We start from the raw sequence: 22526 nt of genomic DNA on the forward strand, positions 1-22526 counted from the left end.
AAAATACTGCCATGGCAAGAGACATCAGTATTAGCAATAGGAGAGCCACCACATCAAAGCTCAGTTTTTGGCCAGATCACTCAATTTTCTGTGCTCCTAGCTCCTAAACTCTTTCCGCCCAAAGCACAGGTGCCTACTGGAACTTTCTTGCAGGTTTCGCCTCCTCTGCCAAACCATCATTGCTCACAAGCTCTTTGACTATGTTGTGCTGGCCTTCATCTTCCTGAACTGCATCACCATTGCCCTGGAGAGACCACAGATTGAACACAGAAGCACGGTGAGCACCATTCCCTCCCACCTACTTTTTAACACACAATTGACATAGGTGCATAAGTCTTCCTGGCACCAGAATGGCTTCTGGATAAAACTTAACATTAAACACTAACTCCCATTCATCTATTCAAATGCACATGTATTAGCAATTCACATCATATGTGCTTCTCCTGTGGGGTCTTGCAATGCAGCAGTCCTCTTTGTAATAGGCTCATCATAGTTCCCTCCCTAACCATGGTAAGAGTTCCCATGGTTAATAGATTGTTTGCCAGAAAGGTGGGGACTGGGAAATAAACAGAAGCAAATTGTATGTGCAGCAAAGTCTCTGTAGGAATGGTATGCTATCATTCATGTACACTGCTTTTGAGCTGTTTTGGAGGTGGCTCAGACTGGTGTGTCAAAGGGAAGAGAGACTGCACTGGCAAATGAAATGTTTGGTTTTTTTTTTTTTTTTTTTTTTTTTTTTTTTTTGTATCCCTGCCTTAGCTGACCCCCAGCTCTACTGCAGTTACTCACCATTTCAGGTCAGTGCTCAGAAATCCTTCGGGAAGGAGTCCCAGGGTAGTGAGTAGCACTGGCAGACTGGGGCAGTGAGCACCTTGAAACCAGATTCATAGGATGCATTGCAAATCCCACCCACTGTGCTTTTGGGGAGCTGTGTGGGATCTGTCCTGGCTGTGGCACAGGGCAGAGCTAAGGTGTGCAAGCTGAAAGCTGTCTGGCACCAACCTTTGCCAGGAGCACCTCTCATTCCTCCTGCCTTCAGACCCCTTGCAGGAAAGTAAAAGATATCAAGGTCACCAGAGAGGCCTCACAGAGTAACGAGAAAAAGTCAAGATGCATTTAAGGCCTTTCTCTGTTTTGCTGTTGTTGTTTTATGCTTGTTTGTTTTCTTGTATTTTGTTTGCTTTCTAGGAGAGAATCTTTCTTACTGTGTCCAACTACATTTTCACAGCAATTTTTGTAGCTGAGATGACGCTGAAGGTAAGTTAATGGAGCTGAATGGCTCAGAATCTTTTCCCAGTGTCAGGAACAACATGGTTCATGTTTGCCCAGCACCCTTCTAAAATCTCTGCATCTTTTCAGTTTGTCAGTCCTTCCCCCTATCTTGATAAAGGCACATACTGCCTGGGGTGTTTCCCTTCTGAACATGCATGGAGGGGATGCTTATCCTGGGTTTTAAAACCAAGGGGATCTTGATATCTGGGAGGAATAGCTGGCCTCCAGGTATGCATTTTGTAATAATGTCAAATGTCCATTCCCTTCCTCCTGGAGCAAGAGTGGGGAAAATTACAGTGATATTAACAAATTGTTCTGAGCTGAGATAATTATTCAATAGGTGTCTTTGCAACAATAGAGAAATCTTGTTAATCCTCTCATGTTGAGGAAAGAGTCTCAAAGCTGTGTAAAGAGAGTCTCAAAACTGGATGCCTGAAGCTAAACCTCCTAAAATTTGTTTCTAAATTACTGCCATGATTTTTAGAGTGTTCAGTTCTCCCTCAGGGCCAGTGATGTCTGTAACACATGCTGGTGTTGAGAACTGCTGTGAATCAAACCACTCCCATAGGAGCCAGAGTATGGGTTTTGGTGCCCCATTTTACCTGCTAAAACCAAGGTGATGTCTGGACTGGGACCCTTGCCCCAGATCTGTGGTATGGAAGGGAAAAGTTTTCTAAATGTTCCCAAGTCCTGTTGCTCAGGGAGGCAGAGGAGAGGTGAGAAGGCAAACGTGGTGAAATGCTACTCCAAAGCATGGTGGTTGTTTCTAGAGTTACGTACCACCACTTTCACCAAGGACATTTTCCTTCATATCCTTACAGCCAAAAGAAAAAGGTGATGAGATTGATTGTGGGGTGCAGAATGGATCCTCACTGCTTCCTTAGGAAGGGTCATATGGAGTTCATGGAGTTGATAGCCATTATCCATCCTTCCTCTCTCTCGGTGGCTGCCCTCTATCAGGCAACACGGAGGAGCCATTTACCCGTCTCCCCTCTCTTGCAGGTGGTTTCTCTAGGCCTGTATTTTGGCGATCAGGCTTATCTCCGCAGCAGCTGGAACATCCTGGATGGCTTCTTGGTCTTTGTGTCCCTCATCGACATTGTGGTCTCGGTAGCTTCTGCTGGTGGTGCCAAAATCCTGGGGGTGCTGCGGGTCCTCCGGCTGCTGCGCACCTTACGGCCCCTCCGGTCAGAGCCCCACCACATCCTACTCTGCTTCCCCTTCCCACTGGACCCCCAGGAAGGGTCCCAGAGTCAGACCCCACTGTTACTGGTCAAAGTGTCATCTTAGATCAGCCAATAAACAGAGGGAGGTTCCCCTTAGCCATATGGCTTTGGCCCTGGAGATACCTCATCAGACAACCAAACCATGGGACAAAAGAGGCTTTTTGGCCCTGGTAGGAGTGTTCCCCACTGACAAGTCACTGCACAGGGAGAGCAGGGGCCCACTTCTGCTGAAACTACTTAGCTGGGGTTGAACATCTCTGCTCTGTCCCTCTGTCACCCCTCCCTTTCCTTCCCTTCCAGAGTCATCAGCCGAGCCCCTGGCCTGAAGCTGGTGGTGGAGACGCTCATTTCTTCCCTCAAGCCCATAGGAAACATTGTCCTCATCTGCTGTGCTTTCTTCATCATCTTCGGGATCCTGGGTGTGCAGGTAGGGCTGGTATTGCCCTCAAACGGCCCTTATGCCCCTGACAGAGCAGGAGGGGCAGGCAAGCCAGGAAACCTTCTGTAGCTTCCCACCTCTGCTAGCTTTCTCCCACCGAAATGTCCCCGTGGCCTTTGGCAAGGGCAGCCAGCTGCTCAGCAAGTGCAAGTGTTGCTGGATGTGCGAGACGGGAGTTAATGCTCGTGCATGCATGGCAGGAGTTGGATCAGGGTTTGGGTCAGTGTTACAAGGACAGCCCAGGGCTGGCTCACTGGGCACATCCATGCCACGCAGCAAGGGCGAGCAGCTCCATACCTGCTTGCACAAACCCTGCCTCCAGTCAGCTCTGTTCCTCCCCCTCACTCCCAGCCCGAAGTCCACCCACAACCTCCTTTTATTTTTTTATTTAATCCTCTTTATTTTCGGCAGTTGCGTTGCAGAGGAGCAAGGGCGTGGGCGTTACTTCCATCTCAGGGAATGCGCTATACTTAGTCTGCTCTGATGCATCTGTACAAATGCACAATCCAGTACCTTCCATATGGGGAAAGGAGCCCTGGGCAGAAGAGATACAGCAGTGCAGATTTGCAGGAGAAAAAAAAAAAAAAAAAAAAAGTATCTAAGAAGGAGGGGATGTTTCTTCTGATTCTTTACCCTCAGATGAGATCTTTTTTTCCCCATCAGCTAACTGGGAGGCAGGGAGGAGAGATTGGTCTCAGTGGCTGTATAGAAGATGATTTTTTTTTCTTTTGGGCCAGTGGTTCTAACTGGGTCCCAAAAGATTGCCCTAACAGCTATCAGATAGTGAGGACTTACAGTCAATGCTGGTCTGGGGCAGTACAGGAGGCTGAAAAGCCAGATTTGAGTTTACAAGTGTGGCCCTGGCTCCTTACCAGTACATCAGCCAGGGCTGTACAATGTGCCGGTGTTCACCCATGCCTCCCCTTCGCCACCCACCTGGTTTATAGCCAGAGGGAGCCCTGCAGCCCCCTGCCATCTCAGGAGCTTCTGTACATCCCAGGGAGCATGTGGGGGACCCTGGTACAAAAGGGGCTGATGATGCTGCTCCTCTCTCACAGCTCTTCAAAGGCAAGTTCTACCACTGCCTGGGAGTCGACATCAGGAACATCACCAACCGATCCGACTGCGTGGCTGCCAACTACAAGTGGGTGCACCACAAGTACAACTTTGATAACCTGGGACAGGTGAGTGTGCCTGCAACCCAGCTCTGATGGGAACTCAGCTCAGGGTTTGTCTCCTCCTATAAGTACCTATTCCTGGAGCACAGATGTCTAGTGCCTAAAAAGCCTGATGCCAGTGCCAGGAAGAGCAGTTATTTGGTGTGGGTATCCACGTAGAGAGTCTGTCACTCATGTTTTGGTATCATTATGATGCTCATAGGTTGTAGGGGAAAGAAAAAGAGTGGCAGCAGAGAGCTTGATTTTCTTTTTCCCTCCTGCTGTGAAACAGATGTTCTTCATGACCTCTCTCTTCTGGTGGGTCTGGCTTCCTGTCCCCCTTGCCCCTCCTTGACAGAGAAAGGAGCAGGTTTTGATGTGTGTAGAGACGCAGGCAGGAAGAGTATTTCAACACTCGTGGTTAGAGCATAAACCACGCTTTTTTTTTTTTTTCTTTTCCCAGCCTGCCAGATGCACCTGCTTCACATCTGGTTTGCTTTTTCTGTTGCAGGCCCTGATGTCTCTCTTTGTTCTGGCTTCCAAGGATGGATGGGTCAATATTATGTATAATGGACTAGATGCTGTGGCTGTAGACCAGCAGGTATAAAGAATTCTTTGCAAAAGGACCTTTTGACTTTCCTTGGGCTGGAAAGGTGGGAGCTTGCTGTAACATCCTGCTTTGAACACCTCCCTCAAACCAGGAGTCCCTGCTGAATCCTTTGGGTCAAGGCTGTGCCAAGTCAACGTGGGGAAGTGCAGCTGTGGCTGTGCAGTGGGTGTCTGTGGTAATTCTCACCCTCCAACCAGTTCAGATCACATGGAAGGTCTTTATTTCTAACAGAGCAACAAAGCCTCACACATTTTTGGGCATGCTGGCTCCTTCCTAGCCCACAGATGGTTGCTTTAATACCCCATAAGCAGGGACTGTTGGGCTCCTGCCCACTGTAGTGCTATTCCTCTGCTGCTAAGGCAATGACCTTGATAGTGCTAGTGTAAGCACTTGCCACAGGCCTGAACCTTGGGGATGATGCTCCATTTACCTCTGAAACTCCACACAAGATGCACCACTGTTGGCTTTGTATGTGCTTTGTCAGGAGATCCAGTAAAGGCAGGGCCTCCTTTCTTCTCTGAGCCTGAATGACATTTCTGTCTGGGTCTGACAGCTGTCCTGGTGGTGTGTAAATGTGGTCTCTACTGGCCCTTGAGCCAAAGGTGTTTCCAGTGCCTGGACTGTTTTACCATGTATTGGGGTTGCACCTACTCTGTGGATGGGGTTGTGTCTGAACTGTGGGTGACTCTGTACAGGTGGGCCCTTGCCCTTCACTCTCACCCGCTCCATCAATGCAAGCTATATTTTCACCAACTGATGCCAAAATCCAGTCAATCACAATTTGCCCTGCATACAGCCTCAGCTCTTCCCAGCCCATTCCCCTCATTTTCATGATCATGCCCCCCTCCCCAGCATCTAATCACCACAGTGGCTCCCACCCCTATCATTTCTATACCACCACCCACTTGACCACTGCCTCTCTCTTCTCCTCCTTCCTCCAGCCGGTCACCAACAACAACCCCTGGATGCTCCTCTACTTCATCTCTTTCCTCCTCATCGTCAGCTTCTTTGTGCTCAACATGTTTGTGGGGGTGGTGGTGGAGAACTTCCACAAGTGCCGGCAGCACCAGGAGGCCGAGGAGGCACGCCGGCGGGAGGAGAAGCGCCTGCGGCGCCTGGAGAAGAAGAGAAGGAGTAAGGCACAGCCTAAGTGTTTGGTCGGTTCGTAGGCCAAGGTTTTCTGACAAAAACCTTCTCCTCTTCTTTTTCTTTCTTGACGGGCCGGTCTCTGAAATGCATCGCTTGTGGCCGTGCTCTGAGCCTTCCTCCCCGTGCCATTGCCACGTCGCTACACACCATGCCGGGGTGGTCTGGGGAAGAGGGGGTGGTTTATGAGGTCTGTAGGGAAGCTGGGGTGTCAGGGAAGCCATGGGGAAATACCATGTACCAAAATGTACTTGTGCACATGCTGGCACACACTGTCAACATAAGACATGCGCACATCAGTAGACCTCCTGGGCTTCCTGCATCTCCAGCTGGTGTTAAGGGGAAGACCTGGGCAGGCTATTGTGTTTAACCCAAAATTTAAAGAAAAGGGAGAGGGAAAAAAAAGAGGAAGACTCTTGTGTTTTGTTCTTGGCTCTTTTCATCAGTGTTGTAGTGTCACTCCTTGGGGTCCCAGACCCGCTAGGGTGAAGCAACCCCTCATCCTGGTGTTCCTGTCCTCTTCTGTATTACTTTTAAGCAAAAATTGCAAAAGCATACTTGCCCCTGGATATCTTCCCTACTACCCCAGACTGATGGTTTTCTTCCATTCACAGCCCATGGGCATGCTTTCCCTTCCCGTGCTCCAGTTTTTTCCTCTCTCCTGTGACACCCTGGGGCCTCTCCTGGAACCATCTGCTCCCTTTTATCATTTGTGATCTTAATTTGTCGAGGCATGAAATGCTGATTTAGCACCATTCCCACAAACATAGACTGACAGATTTTCGTTTAAGCATTCCTTTCCTTTTCTTTATTCTATTTATTTTTCACCCCACTTCTACTTTCCTCTTTTTTGCATTTCATTTTTCTCCTTCCTATGGCCCCTATTTTTTATCTATCCTTTTCTGTTCTTTCTCTCTTCTGCCTTCATCCCCTTGTCTGTCCGCCCATCACCACATTTATACCTGCTCACCCGTCAATGTTTCTTACCCATCTCTTTCTTTCTTCCAATTTCCTGCTAACTCTCCCCATCTCCCTCTTTCCACTGAAGAAGCACAGCGTTTGCCGTACTATGCTACCTACTGCCCCATACGCCTCCTTATCCATTCGGTCTGCACCAGCCACTATCTGGACATCTTCATCACTTTCATCATCTGCCTCAACGTGGTCACCATGTCCTTGGAGCACTACAACCAACCTGTGGTGAGTGAGATCATGGAGATAAGTTCTGTCTCTAGTAATTATGTTATTTTACTATGTTTCTCTGTCTACGAGAAGAGGACACGAGTGTCTCTAAAAATATTGTTAAAGTTTGGCAAGAGTTAATGTAGTAAGCAGGAATACTTGAGGAGTTTGGTAAGTTTGGTGTGTACCCAGAAAGGCAGCCCCTACTCACACATATATTATTGCCTGAACTCAATAGAGATAATGCATATAAGCAAGAGTTTGTCCACTAGAACGCTTTGTGCAATTAGGTCTCTGTGCTTTTTATTATTAAGGGTTTATATGGGTCACCCAAATTTAGCTGCCTAGCCTGCTTTGTATTTTCCCCTGGATCCCAACAAGAAGAATGGTGGAAGCTGCAGTGTCCAGGGAGCTTCAGGCTTTGCATCATATTTCCAAATGTCAGACCAGTTCTCCTGTCGTATGGCCTGAACTGTGGGGACTGGATTGGCTCTCTCAGGAGAGGATCTCTCCATTCAGCCACCTGTTTTCTGTAAGAGAAGGTGAAGGGGTAAAGCACTGAGCAGGGCCTCTCTCAGCTGCAGGGAGTGATTCCCAGCAAAGGGCTCTGAAGGCCAAAGAAGTCTTATACTTAGGCTGTAGAAGACCAGGTACCTCTCTCAGTTCCTGGGAAAGCTCTAGATGTCTCTGATGGGAAAAAAAAAATATATATGCTGCATATATCAGAGGAGCTTTCTGCCTCTGTATGCAGACAAAGCATTCATTATGATATCTGCTCAGTGGTATTTCAGTTTATTTTTGAGGAGATTGTTGGTTTAGATAACAGTTGTGTCATCTGAGTAGATGCTGTTCAAGGTATCTCAGGCTTTGATGAGGAGCTGAATCTGTCTCTTATCATTCAAATCTGCTGCCACCGTCCTCTGTTTCTCATCCATCTTGCCCAGCTGCCCACCTTTTATCTTGCTCCTGGTGGTGCCCAGTTTTACTCTGCAGGAACTCGCAGTCCTTACTTGTCACCCTTGTGTCAGGCCTTTGCTCATATCAGAACAGGTCAGTCTTCTTTCTTACTCCTCAGCTCCTTCCCCTCTAACACTCTGGTACAACCATGCTGTTAGGCTCTTATAATAAATCCTGCCAAAGTGCTTTGAACGCTCCCAGTATGAGGTGCCACCAAGTGCTGCCCACTGATCCCATTGACCCTTGGTGGTGGCGAAGGGGCAGCACAATGACCAACCAGAAGTCCACATCTGAGAGGTGACACATGCCTGTCCCAGAGGTCAAGGCATGGAAGGATTTCCTCCCATCAGAGATATGGCTTTTATCCACAACCGAAGTAACCTTCTTGCCTCACTTTTGGTCCATAGCTATGCCAGTGTCTTTAACATGATGGCATGGGCTATTGGCAGAGGAGTAGGCTGATAGTACTTAGTGGACTCTCCTTGCAGTAGCCTCCTCCCTCTTATACCAAGAAGTACAAGAGAAAGGAGCAATAACTGATCCCCAGAACAACATGGTGCAGAGGGGCTAGCTAATGGTTGTTCTTAGAAGGTGGCCTCCATGTTTTAGTAAGTAGGAGGCATGGGGCAGCTTCCCCATCTACTCTCAAATTCCTGGTGCTCGGAAGAGTCTCCCACAGGTTACGGGCTTGATACTGCTCTTGCCTCAATTATTTCACCCTTTCTTTCTGCTGGCAGTCCCTGGAGACAGCTCTTAAGTACTGCAACTACCTGTTCACCACTGTCTTTGTGTTGGAGGCAGTTCTCAAGCTGGTGGCATTCGGTCTGCGGCGATTCTTCAAAGACAGGTGAGCAGAGGGTTCTGTCAAATGTGGCTGTGGGACAGCTGGGCTTCGGGTGGAGGTTTTGAGGGTGGATCCCTATCTAGAGTGTGAGGCAGGAGCAGAATGCCTTTCAGTTCTGCACAGCAGAGCCGCAATGCCTAGGCAATAATAAGAATTGTCCAAGAACTGTTTCTTGGCTGGCATCTACTAGTCAGGCTAGAAAGCAAAGGAGGTGGGCTCAGAAACAGCCATTTTTTTTCCTGCCCTTGAGGCAAACTGGGAGCATGCTGAAGCAGAACGTATATAATGAAGCTGATTCGAGGTAGTAAGGCCATAAAAAGCTGAGCCCATTAGTCAAAGCATAGCACCATAGTAACACAGCTCCATGCTTTCAGATCGGGCTGGCTTGCCTCTGGCTGCTCGGGATGTGTGCAAAGTGAATCTCTGTTTGTCTGCAAAAGCCTATGTAGGCTGACTCAGAGTGGGGCCTTGGATTCATACGTAAAGGAATGTTTAGGTTAAAGTGGAAACAATTCACTTTCTTTTTCAGGGAAGTGGAAAAATTCTGTCTTCCCTAACTCTCTTTGTTTTTTCTTCTTAAGGTGGAACCAGCTAGATCTGGCCATTGTGTTGCTGTCTGTCATGGGCATCACACTGGAAGAGATTGAAATCAATGCTGCTCTCCCAATTAACCCCACTATCATTCGGATCATGAGGGTGCTGCGCATTGCCCGGGGTGAGAAAGACACTGGTTAGAGGCAGGGGTGTAGGTGGCCATGGAGTGGGACCTAGTACAGTGACTCCTCAAGCAGTAGCTGTAGAGGCTGGGAGGGAGGCAGAGAATGGAAAGGACAGCCTAGAGGCTAAGGTTTTCTGGTTTCTTTAAGCCAGGCATTTAGATGAAGTGGCTTTAACAGGAGGTGAAGGACCAAAAAGGTGAGCAGATCATGCCAGAGCTGAATTTTTCCTGTTATTTTTCTATGGCTTGAGTATGGCCATTTGGAGAAGAGATCGCCAAGCAGGTTAAAGTTTACACAGGAAGAGGATTGAATTCTCCTGGTTGTCACCAAGATGTGCTAAGCTGCCTTAACAGATGGTGGCTGGAGAAAGGGAAAGTGGTAAAAATCGTGAAAATTCAGAGCAGAGGGAGAGTTGGTATGGATTGCTGGGAGAAAGAGGGTTCTTGGCCAGACCATATCTGGGTGAAGCAGAAGGAGCCTGATAGGCATAGGTGACCTATGGGAAAAGGGAAAATGGGGACACAAGGGACAATCCAATTTTTCTAGGGCAAGGGGAAATCGGCATCTGTCTTGTGCTACTGACATTAGTAAGTTACATAAAATAATGGACCTTCTGAGTGTCTGAGTGACAGTTTTGTGCTTGTTATGGCAGTCCTGAAGCTACTGAAGATGGCCACAGGAATGCGAGCACTCCTGGATACAGTTGTTCAAGCCCTGCCACAGGTAAAACACATAAGCTTCCCCCAAGACTCTCATTTTCTGCACCTTTTTTTCCAAAGGGTCACTTCTCTGCATGTCTCAAAGGTGGTATTGACTGTGTTGTGCAGGCAACTGCCTGAAAACGCTGCCCAAATTTTCAAGTCAGTCATGGGAATACAGCTCACCTCGCATCTCTGTTCTTTAGTTGTTGAATGAATTCTTGATTCTTGGGAAAGGGCAGGTTTCTTCCCATCATGTCTTGCTAGTGTCTTCCACTTATGGCTAGTCCCCAGCTCCTCTCTTCTTTCTCTGTAAGAAGGGGAGAGTGATTGGCAGCCATTTCAAGAGGAAAGCAGGTCTTTGTATCTCTGTCCCTCTCACCCTTCCCTGCATGTTCCCCTCTCTCACTCACATTCCTGTCACTCCTTTTCTTAGCCAGTGCCTCCCCCTCCCTACTTTCATTTCTTCCTTTCTCCTCCTGGATCCCTTCACGTTTCTGAGCCTCTCATGTATGAGAAGCAGTGACGCGCTCTGTTGTGGCTCACGCAGCCGGCAGTTAAGTGTCTACCACAAGACAGCTAGACAGAAGGATTTCATGAGCTGTGAGCGGCAGCTGTTCCCGAATAGAGATGCTGACACGGTGCTTTACACAGGCACCGAGCCTACTGAGAGGATCCTCCGTGATGGATGAGCAGCCTGGGAGACCGGTCCCCTTCCTTTTGGATCCTCAAGAGAGAATTGTTAAGCAAGGAGTAATGGCACCAAGTCGCTCTACTGATCATACATCAGTCGTTCCCCTGGCAGGCCCTGAGCAGGCAGCTATCTTGGATGATATCAAAATGCATGGGCATTTGTCAGTTGATTTATCAGCTAATATGTCAGTCTTGGTGAGTGATGCAGAGCTGAGAATCAATCTGAAAACAGCATGAGTAGTTACACAAGGAATTTACTTCCGATGTTAGTGACAATAAATGATGTCAATCTGAATTAGGGGAATCTCATGGCACAAAAGCCAGGGGGAAATGCTGTGATCTTCCTGGATCCCAAGCTCTGTCTGATCTTCTGTGTTGTTCTTTTTTATTATTATTATTAAGCAGTAATAATTTAAAATTTTATATATTAATAATTATATAATTCATATACAGGATACATAATAATATTCTTTGTCATCGAGCATACTTTGGGGCTGAGGTACATTAAACAATGTGAAGAATGGGAGATTAAGGGTGTTCTTGTAGCTTTGGGCCACTGAAGTATATTAGCTCTGGCTCTGCTGCCCCAGGCTGGTTCAGTGCAGCCCCTCTGCATCTTGCTCGTCTCCGTTCTAGTAGCCACAAGTAATTTGCTCAGGCAAGAATCTGAAATGGAGCAGGTCTCCAGATCTGCATGTCTGTGACATGTTTATTCTGCAGCCCAGATAAATGCACACTGATATGACAAGCTGGCTGAAGTAGGGTCTAGAAGCCCTTGGTAAGAGGACTCTGCAGTATATTTGCACTTAAATGGTGAGACTGGACTTCTACCCCCAAAATATCGTAAATAAATAGGAGAAGAGGAAATGTTCATATCTCTGCAATGCATATGGAGAAACTGAGTCATTGGGCAGTGAAGTTATTTGCTCAGGATGGCAAAGAACACAGCCAGGACCTTAATTCAAACCCAGCTCACTAGTCTTAGCCACAAACCACAAGCATATTCTTCCATTCTTTACAAATTCTTTCTTTTCTCTCTCACACTCACCCACAGACCCTTTGCTAACTGAGATGATCTGTCGTTTGGAGGTCATTAGTATCTGCCACAGTACCTTCACAAGCAGATGTCTAAAGGTCTGGCTTCTAGGTATTCCCTGGAAGGTAATAACAAGCAGTGCTTAATCCTTCCAGCATCAAAGTCTATGATCAATCCACTTGCTATTGACCGGCTGTTGCTTCCCTCTATAATGGCTTGGCTTCACTTAATAAAGTTATATAACAGAGGGATCAAAAATCACTCCATAGTTAAAGCCGCGTCAAAATCTGCTCTCAAAGCGGGGCTAAAATCCCCCAGTTTCACTGTTAAAAATTGAATTTAGTCTCCATATTTTACACACTGAGTCTTCAGGGGACAATTGAATTATCTGTAATATTATTCTCCAAGATTTATTGGCTTTGCCAAAAGAAGCAGTTTAAAATAAGCTGTCCTTTCCCTTGCGCTTTTTCCTCCTCTCGACCTTTCTCTTTATGTTCCTAGAGCACAGATTCACATCAGGGATTTTGGCTTGCTAATGGCATATAAGGTTCCTCCAGTTGTCCTGTTTCAATTCTCTTCCTTTCTTTGTTACACAGCAACAATTCTAAATAGTGAATAGAGCTTTAATTTTCAGAGCGCCTTGGAAATATAGCCCTTAGCTAAATTTTATTAGCTTCTCTTCTTTTAATGCCCGATGGAGGTGTGTGTTCAGAGCATTAACTATGGTGTCCAATTTAGTCATCAGAAATAATTCCTTCCACTGCATATGTAGGGAGCCAGGTTCTGGCAGCCCAGTGGAGTGGGTGGGCTGAATCATTCATTTATCTTCTGAATTTGGATGTCACAGCAGTTGCAATGACTAAATTAGGCCCTCCGAAGTAGCTGATCCTAACGAAGGCCCAGTGACCACAAGCCCTCACAAGCATTGGAATCAGACACTGTTCAGTTTTTCAAAAACACCTGAATACCAGGTCCTTAACTCATCCCTGCCTCCCCTTGCTCCACCAATGGTGTGGTAACCATTACTGGTGTTTTCTGCTGCTGTTCAGCCTGCATATTCCAAGCCCCCTCCCGCTTCCCATATATAATCCATATGCCCCACACGCTGGGATGCACAAGATTCTGAAGTAGAGCAGTGATTTGGGAGAGTGAGGACGTGGGGGCAGAAGCACTGGGGGCACTGCACACGTTGCTAGTAACACTGCTGCCTTTGTGTGCCATGAAGCAGCAATCCTCCCATTGTGGGATTTCTAAACAGCAACTGCTAGAAGCCCAAAAATCCGACTTTGCCCTATTATTTACAGGATACAAAAGCCCCTCTTAGCTTTTTCATAGTCTCTTCCCCTCCTCTCCTCTCTTAGCATTTTTAAAAGTGCCTCTTCACCCATCTTCCTTCCCACCTACCTCCACAAGCCCTGCTCAGCCCTCTGCCTATGGAGGGAGCTGGGGTACCTACACCCACATTCCTTTAGAGCCCTGTTGTCATGCTTCAAAAAACATAAATTCAGGGGATTTAGGCAGCTCGGTGGGGCACGTAACACTGCAGCACATGGCTTTATGCTGTAAAACATAGTTTGGCCCTCACCCATCCAAACTGGTTTCGTTTCTCTGTGCCCCTGCTCCAACATGCCTGCCTTCACTTGGCCCAAAAATTGTACACTTCAGTCAGCCCTGGGCAGAGTTTGTGCTATGGTAGCTAGGAACAGAGCATCCTTTGAGTCTGCTGGTGGCTGTTGTAGCATGGATGGTGCCATCACTAGTGATTTCCCATGTGCTGCGTAATCGTTTGGTTGCATTTGTACGCTGGCAGTTTGCTGCTCTTCTCTTCTGACTTTGAAAGACAGAAACCGGTTTGGGTATTATCCACACTCACCTGTTTGGATGAGGTAGGCTTTGGGATAGGCTGACCATGCGGTTTGCTTTCAGGTGGGGAACCTTGGACTGCTTTTCATGCTGCTCTTTTTCATCTACGCTGCTCTAGGAGTGGAGCTCTTTGGAAAACTAGGTAAGTCTCAATCAGCTTGTGCTCCGGTGTGAGCTACAGACCCGCTGGGAAAATGGGGTTTCCCAAGCTTGGTACTCATTCAATAACAGGACTGAATTATTTGGTGTCCTTTATTCTCCTTTTTGCATACTTGATATAAGCAGAGTTTCCCCTCTAAAATTGTATTGTTCTAACAGCCTAAAAGAATAAAAACAATTTTTGGTTTCTCTTTCATTCCTAAACTTTTATTTTTTTTCTGCACTGCCTTCCTTGATACTGCTTTAAGGTTACAGAAAAGAACTCAGAAAAGGTTATTTGTATCTCTTGCCATGGAATATCGATCAAAAAGAAAGGCAGCCCAGTGACATTGTTGGAAGGATCCTCCAAAGCAACCGAGTTACATTGCTATCAGTGATTTTTCTGTATTGCTGGTTGACAGCCAACTGTTGGGCAACAGCCTGCTGTTGGACAGGGTGCTGAGGCCATTAGCTGAGATGTCCAGGTTGTGAGGAGCCTGCAGTGCCTTTCCCTAGTTCCTGCTGTTGATCTCAGGGTGGGCAGTGTGTCCTCCACTGAAAGCTGTGATCCCCTTCCTTTCAGTGTGCAATGACGAGAACCCCTGTGAGGGCATGAGCCGTCACGCCACCTTTGAGAACTTCGGGATGGCTTTCCTCACGCTGTTCCAGGTGTCCACAGGTGACAATTGGAATGGGATCATGAAGGTAACTGGGCCTCAGTGGCGTGGGTGTCCCTGCTATGGGGAAGGAGAAATTCTGACCTGTGCTCAGTTCAGCAGTGCTTTGGTTGGAAAAGGGAGAGAAGCCCAGGAGCTGAGTTGCTAGGTCAAGTCCCAGCTCTGGCCAGAATCTCCCACCCCAATATGGTAACTTAGATCCTGGGCTCATGTGGTCCTACAGCCATCTGGCTGGGAGAAGTGCAGATTGTCCTTGGAAGGAGCAAGGCCATCCCAGCTAAGAGAGAATATCTGCTGTCATAAGGCCCATTACTGAAGTTAAAAGTAATGAATTTTACATGGAAGCCATCTACAGAGCTACCAGAGCAATCCAAATTAATCCTTCCTTCAAAGGATAGGAAGAGAGGGGAAGATGAGTTCTTTGAACACATATGGTGCTTTTGAGCCTGATGAAAGATGGTAATACCAGACAGCATCAGTTCACACACATGGCGCTACAGTGGCAGCAACATGCAGTGGTCTGTAAGGAGTTTGTTCTGTACACCTTTGGGCACATTTGCTTTGAAGCAGAGAGTACAAGTTGTGTCCTGTGGTCAGATAATGTCCTTGATTCTTGGGGGACTTCGTGATTCTAAAGGGTGTGGGGTGATGGAAATGTCGGCTCTGTTCTTTCCAGTGGCATCAGTATTTTTTGATAGAGCAGCCAAGCTTGTATTCTTACTTTAGTCCTTCCTTCCTTCCATCGTTCTCTCCCAATTCCTGCTTCCCCTCAAGGATACCTTACGTGACTGCAGCCACGATGACCGGAGCTGCCTCAGCAACCTGCAGTTCATCTCCCCACTGTACTTTGTCAGCTTTGTGCTCACAGCCCAGTTTGTCCTCATCAATGTGGTGGTAGCTGTGCTCATGAAACATCTGGATGACAGCAACAAGGAAGCCCAGGAGGATGCGGAGATGGATGCTGAGATTGAGCTGGAATTTTCGCATGGGCTGTGCTCCCGCAAGTCAGGCTCTCCGAATTCAGGGCAGGGAAAAGGAGCAGGAGCAGGAACAGGAGGCAGTGGTGGGAGAACAGATCCTGAAGGACGGCTGTGCATGAGATGCTACTCTCCGGCACAGGTGGGTACACATTTGAGCTTACCAACCAGACTGCAGCAAGTGGCTTTGGGGAGAAGCCAGGCAGCCTAGACAACTGAAGGCATAGCAGCAGCAGGCAGACTCTTCCACCTCAGGGTGAGGGGTTTGCTTCCAGCAGTAGACAGCTGAGTTGGTAGCATTGTGCAGGGAAAAGGAGGTAACAGCAATGGGTCCTGTAGCGCTGCCTGGAAGTTTTGGCATCGTGGTGTAGGATCCTGAAGGCCAGCAGAAGAGGGATGGAGCAGATCAGCTGAAGATGTGTTAGGAGGAATTTGAGAGGGAAACTCAGGAAAAGAGAGCAGGAGAAATGGCAGATCAAGAGTGAGGCATGCCAGCAGAGCTGGAAGGGAGGCATAAGCAGTGCCATGGTGCACTGAAGTGATTGAAGACAGTCCATCCTTCTTTTCTTTCTTTTTTTTTTTTTTTGCATTGGACTTCTGCACCTTTACACCCTAAGGAGCAAATGCTCCCCCAGTGATCCTGTGCAGGTACCTGCAGAACGAGGTACTGCTCCAGATGAGTCAGGGTGGAGAACCCAGCCCCAAATTCACAAGAAACTTTGAAGCAAAAAACTCGGCATTCTTAAAATGATTTCTCCCATCCTCCCCCCTTTCTTGTCCCCTAGGAGAACTTATGGCTGGACAGTGTCTCTTTAATTATTAAGGACTCCTTCGACGGGGAGTTAATGATCATCGATAACCTATCGGGCTCCGTCTTCCATCATTACTCCTCGCCGGCCATGTGCGAGAAGTGTAACCATGACAAGCAAGAGGTAACCTGCGTACGAGGATGCGTGAGGGGACTGTCCCCCCAAGACCTGCACACCCACACACACATGCCCGCAGGTCATCCAGCGTGTGCTCTTAGCTGTAGATTGTGTAGACAGAGAACTTGGACTGTGTTTTCCACCCGTCACGCGTTGCTGATACTGCCTCTGGTACGAGCCTGCCCTCCTTAGTCATGAGGGGATGCTTGAGGTGGCAGAAAGCTGAGATGTGCCAGGATGGAGGTCAGGAGGGATGGAACGAGATGTAGAGGAATGACTGTGAAGGCAGTGTTGTGTTCAGTTCTGCAAGAAGAGCAGAGGTTCAAGCTCATGTACAAAGGACTGGAAGGTTTGCACCCCAATAACAGCACTTGGGGACAATTCAATTTAAGCACATGTTTTGACTTCATTTGAAGCACGTGCTTGCTTATTCCCTGTTGAGATCGGTGAGTTAAGCACATGTTTACATGCCTTGTTGAATCGAGTCACTGTCTGTGAGCAAGGATTGGTCTGTGATGAAAACTGGTTAATTAGTTTGAGCAAAAACTAAATAAAGATGCGCCCACTGAGAAAGTTTTAGAGTCTATTTTCAAAGGTAGAGCCTGTTAGCTGACAAATGGGTTGTTGCTAAGAGCAGGACATCCAGTGGCTTAGACTTGTGCTCCTAAAGTTTGTACATGCTTTGGAAAACCACTTTGTAAGCAATTAGTCTTTTAAAGTTGTAAAACTTCAGGAGCAAAGTAGCCTGGGAGAAGTTAGGTGAGAAGCAGAATTATTTTTCTTTCTGAAATCATTTTTTTATGTTTAAGTACTGTGATCATGGTTAGACTTGTCAGTATCTTGTCTCATCTGTCATCAGTGGCAATCTTCACCATCTCCTTCACCATAGCTTAATATGTTGTTATTGCCTTTAAAGAAACCAGGAAAGTTGGGAATAGAGCTCTCATTGGCAGATTACTCTATCCAAATTTGAAGACAACAATATTTCATTTAGCTTTGGACCCCTAGTTCTGATGCTTTAATTTTTTTCTGCCTTTCATCTCTCTACTTGTCCCAATGGCTTCCCTTTGAAAATACCAGAATGAGAAAATTGCTGCAGTTTCTCAGTGCTGCAACACTTCACCCATGGATACTGCATTAATACAGCCAAATAACTAGTTTTCAAGTCACTGTACTTTCCAGTGCCTTACATAAGTCCTTATATTCAGCAGTCAGTGCTCAGCCTTCTCAGAAAAATCAGGTCTTCTAAAGCGTTCCGGAAGGATTACCCCCAAATCAAGTAATTTGCAACTAGTTCGGTGCATTTGAAAACCTTCCGGATAGTGTTCAGTACCCTGCCTGGGAATAAAGACAACAGCAACAGATTTTCTCACCTGCCCAGCAAGGAAACTAGACAGCAAAATCTTCAAGTGCAACCCACAGCCACAGCAAAGAGTTTAATGGAATGATCACCACCAAATAATTATTCTTAGACCATATTTTCTAATGGCCATTATAGAGCCATAAATTATTTTTCTAAATTGATATTTCAGTACCTCTAAAATGTGGAATTGGAAAGAAATTATCTATATCCACAGGAATATCTTTAATAATGAAATGTAGATCTTTTATTTCTCAACATATGAATCAAAATTAAAGCTCAGGATTTTAAGTCACGGTTGATCATGACCTTCTCTTCATATTTCATCGCAGGAAAAACAATGAGAAAATTCCAACAGCAAATTACTGCACACTGCCACAGCTAAGTTTGAATCCAGCACTAACACCATCAATGCACATAACAATATACATAGTCATTAATTAATTAGAGTGTACTAAGGTGTACCAACATAACCAGAGTTGTACGTTAGTACTAGCTCTATATTGTACACAAAGATTCCTACTGTCTCAGAAACAACAGCAGTTTATACAGGCAGAGCAGTTTTTATCTAGTCCTTTCCAGCACATGTACCTTTGAACAAAACAATCTGCTTGCTGCACACCAAATCACCCTTAACTCTGCCCTTGTGAAAACAATCACATATCAGACAAAAATGTTTGCTCCCATTTCAGTTGTGGTTTAATCCAGGAAGATACTGAGCAAAGCAGATAAACACAACACTTAACATTGGCTCAAAGTTATTATTATGTGCTAAGCTTTCTACTGTGTTGAGTAGAAGTGTCAGCATCATTACAAGTCAAACTCTTGGCATCTGATTTTCAAACTAATTCTTTGGACAATTAAGGATTTTCCTAATCATGGCTCTGTTTTATAGATAGCTTATATCTGCAACTAGTAATTTTCTGATGTGCGTGGTTCAGTGCCTGTGGTTGACACCTCAAGCATTTTTTATAGATTGTACTCATCCCCACATTTATTTTACTTTTTTGTCCCTTCATCTTTAGTCAGAATATTTTTAAATATTCTCCAGTAATGGAAACTATAAGAACAAAACAGGAAAACATTACTTTTTTTTTTTTTTTTTTCTTTTTTCTCTCATATGATTAACCTATTCTCATTTCATCTCTATCCTTTCATTTTTGGGCTGGTTGACTGTTAGACATCTGTATATTGTTGGCTGATAGCTTAGCTAGCCAGTGGCAGGGGTTTGTCAGTGAGCAGCCATGAACAGTGTTTTGCATGTGCAGTTTATCTACTTGTAACTTTGTTGATTATGCTTTTTTTGAGGATTCCAAGTTGATGAGAGTTTGTGAGCAAGTGGTTCAGTGAAGAACAGACGATTCTGGCTTTTGTTGAAACCCTTTTTTTTTATGGTCGGAGAAGGTAGTCGCAGATGTTATCAGATTTCACACTCACATCTCTACGAGCACAGCTGTAAGGCTGTTCTGGTGTAACAAGCACTTAGGCGAGTAATGGATGAGTACGCACATTAAGTGGGACTAGATGAGGGCGGTGTTTCTATACACAAGCAGTTGCTGACTGGTGGCTGTGTAGTATGCTTGACACAATGTCCTTGTGGGTTCTCTGGTGTGTCTGCACTCCAAGCAGCAGTTGTTGGTTTTGAGCTCTTTTCATGGTTGAGTGGCACCAAGTTTGTATGTCAGAATAACGACCCAAATGTGGATGTTGTTCATGCCCTTTATGGAAATCCAGCTCAGGTTTTCCCTTCTGTATATTCAAAGTGCCTTATCCAAGGATGGAGACTTCCAGTCTCTGGCATTGGCCCAGGCCACTAAACTCCCAGCTCGAAGGAGTCATCTCTCCAAATGTTCCACCTGCTCTTAGAGCACAAAAGCTGTGCCTACTTCTTGCAAACACAAACATAGGGGAGGACAAGATAACTGCCCAGGAAGCAAGCTCTCCTGACTGAGACAACCCCGAATATAACTATTGAATCAGGTGCTGCTGGTGGGAACTGATGGGACTCTAGAGACCAACAACAGAAAGTTGAGCACAGGAGGGATAGAGCAGCTGCTTAGGCTACTAGAAAAAGGAGGTACTTTTCAGGCATTATAGGATGAACTGAGGTCAGGCAGAGGGGAATTAAAAGCTTGGAGGAAAGAGGATGGGGGGGGGGGGAGGAATGTATGGCATGAAACAGGCCGAAGGGTGAAGCAAGCTCAGGCATGGGACTGGAGCAGAGCTGAGCCTCAAGGACAAGAAAGATGCAGTAGTCAGAGTTGGTTTCAGAAATCAAGAGATCTGAGTATGCGAGGGCTGGAGGGGTGAGTTTAGGGATGGCGAACAGGAAGGAGGGTGGTGTTAGCTGAGGTCTTGGGTAGGCTAGAGGTGAGGGGAGATAGAATATGCAGGAAAGATGGAGGGAGGTGGGGTTTCAGTGATGAAGGTAAGAGTATATGAAAAGCATGATACTGGCATGGACTGCAAGAGGCATGACTATCCCTGGAATGAAAACACCTTCATGTTTAAGCAGGGCTGTCCTTGGCGCCTTCAGAGGGATGGGTTCAATCCCCATCCCTTAGCAGAGCAGATTGCCTTATCATCAGCCTGAGGGAGCCCTTTTTCTGCCTGGCTTTACTTGCAGGGCCTTGTGCCAGCCGTATCGCTGGGATGGATTCAGGACTCCTTTCTGCAATGCTGGCACTAGGGGAGCATGGACTGGCGGTGGGCTGCTTGCAGATCTTACGTTCAAGCTTCCTTAAAAATTGGATTCTCCTGTCCAGCCCAGGTCTGGGTTAGGCAGTACCTGATGTATCCAAGGAATATAATGTAAAATTCATCTCGGGTCTACAGGCTCTTACTTATCCATCATAAATGGCGTGAGTGCTTGAAATATGGGCTCCAGACATTCAATGACAGCTCCTTTCCCTTCCTGCAGGTCCAGCTGGCCGAAATGGAAGCATTATCTCTCAACTCAGACAAGTCCTCTTCCATCCTTCTAGGAGATGAGTCAGATAATCGCAGCACGTCTCAGCTGAGTCCCAAGGAGACCAAGGTTAGCCCCAGGTGGTCATGGGCATGTTGCACTCTGTATTTCTGTACCTGCTTTTCTGAAGTGTTCAGTATTCATCCGAGTGTCCCTCCTGAGGAATATAAATGCTGGTCACTTTTCAAGAGATTTTCTATAGAAGAGAAAAAAAAAGGATGTACATTTTTGAAAGTTTCCTTCACTGCTGTCAGTAACTGCCTTGGAATGAGCCTAAATTTAGGGGATTTGGGAGGGAAACCTGAGGATCTCTCAGATAACTTGAAGATACCTTCAGAGTCAGCCCTTCCTGAGGCTTTGATAAATCCACTCTGTTGTCTGCTGTTAAATTTCACCAGGCTTTGTCTTCACTTATTTTTTTCCAACAGGATGGCAAGGACAGCCCTGACTCCACTGGGGTAGGAGATTTAGGGGAGTGCCTCCTCCCAATATCCAGCGCGGATGGCTCTACAAACCCAGACAGTTACTTGTGTGAAATGGAGAAAACTCCTTTCAACACAGTCCAGTCTTGGCTAAAGCATGAAGGTACCAAAGGTGAGGACAGCTCTCATCATTCTCCAGGTTTGCTGAGAGTGTGGGTTGGTGCAGCTCCTCTGCCTTTCTCCTGCCTCCCCCCTGCCAGGAATGGAGGTAATCTGATGTGGGGTTACACTAACCGAGAACTAGCTTTCAGTTTACCAGTCCTCAGGAATGGGGTAAGGAGCATTTCCTTCTTCAACTGGTATATCTTATACCCTCCCTCAGACCTGCCTGTGTGTCCCCTGAGACCAGGCTCCTCAGATACAGCCATAGGGAACACACAGCAGGTCTGCCCTTTGTGGAAGTGCTCCCGTTCCACTACTGAGTGCTCTTTGACTTCCTGTGGTCCCCAGGTTTCCTAAATCACCAGTTTATTTATCTCCCTTCATCCCCTGGTTTGCAGGACCTGCGATGAAAGTCCTCTGGCAGTGATACATGATTGAATGAAGCCCTTATGGCTCAGCCTTTCCCTCCAAGAGCAGCAACAGGAGAGGCAAGCTGGGCTGTTGCTTTACAGCTCTGAGCTGTGTTAGATCTTCAGGGTCTGGAGCAGGTTTTGGTTGTTGTACAGAAAGAGGAACTCATGGTGTGAACACTAGACTGAGGCTTCTTGGCCAGGAGTGCGTGTAACCAGATACCCTTCATGCACTGGACTTGCAGGACCCTCAGTGTAACAGCAGAAAAGACACCAAATGAAATTGGAGGACTCTTAAACTTTTTTTTTTTTTTTCTGTTTGTTTTCTCTTCCCCGTTTATCTTGGTGCTTTGTCAGTCCCTCCCAGCCCCTTTTCTCCAGGTACATCTTGCCCTCTGTTACCTGTACCAGCAGAATTTTTCCACCCAGCCATCTCTGCCACCCAGACAGGGCCTGAGAAGGTCTCGTGTCCACGCAACCTTCCTAAGATCTCTCTGCAAGGCTCATGGGCATCACTGAGATCTCCGAGTGTGAACTGTTCACTTCTTCACCAGGTGAGAAATCCCGTTTCCTTTCTGAAGGAGAGAGACCAGCTGTGGTCAGAGGCTGGGTGACCTGGCTGGATCTGGCCTGCTGGAGGAGCA

General features: G+C 46.7%; 1 protein-coding gene across 1 annotated transcript in view; it reads left to right on the plus strand.

Moving 5' to 3' along the window:
* CACNA1I (calcium voltage-gated channel subunit alpha1 I) overlaps positions 1–22526 on the plus strand; it is a gene marked incomplete at both ends in the record, with an annotated part of 145899 nt that overhangs the window by 121328 nt on the left and 2045 nt on the right. Inside the window, 18 exons of the mRNA XM_082752386.1 lie at positions 154–277; positions 1189–1257; positions 2275–2459; positions 2799–2925; positions 3996–4121; positions 4606–4695; positions 5646–5838; positions 6899–7050; positions 8727–8836; positions 9415–9548; positions 10205–10275; positions 13906–13984; positions 14564–14685; positions 15432–15776; positions 16420–16566; positions 20841–20957; positions 21317–21482; positions 22240–22436. Coding sequence (XP_082608512.1) covers positions 154–277; positions 1189–1257; positions 2275–2459; positions 2799–2925; positions 3996–4121; positions 4606–4695; positions 5646–5838; positions 6899–7050; positions 8727–8836; positions 9415–9548; positions 10205–10275; positions 13906–13984; positions 14564–14685; positions 15432–15776; positions 16420–16566; positions 20841–20957; positions 21317–21482; positions 22240–22436 — 2554 coding nt within the window. The remainder of the gene's footprint in view (positions 1–153; positions 278–1188; positions 1258–2274; positions 2460–2798; positions 2926–3995; positions 4122–4605; positions 4696–5645; positions 5839–6898; positions 7051–8726; positions 8837–9414; positions 9549–10204; positions 10276–13905; positions 13985–14563; positions 14686–15431; positions 15777–16419; positions 16567–20840; positions 20958–21316; positions 21483–22239; positions 22437–22526) is intronic.

The sequence above is a fragment of the Aythya marila genome, assembly GCF_965140915.1.
Source record: "Aythya marila genome assembly, chromosome: 1".
In the NCBI taxonomy this organism is placed as follows: domain Eukaryota; kingdom Metazoa; phylum Chordata; class Aves; order Anseriformes; family Anatidae; genus Aythya; species Aythya marila.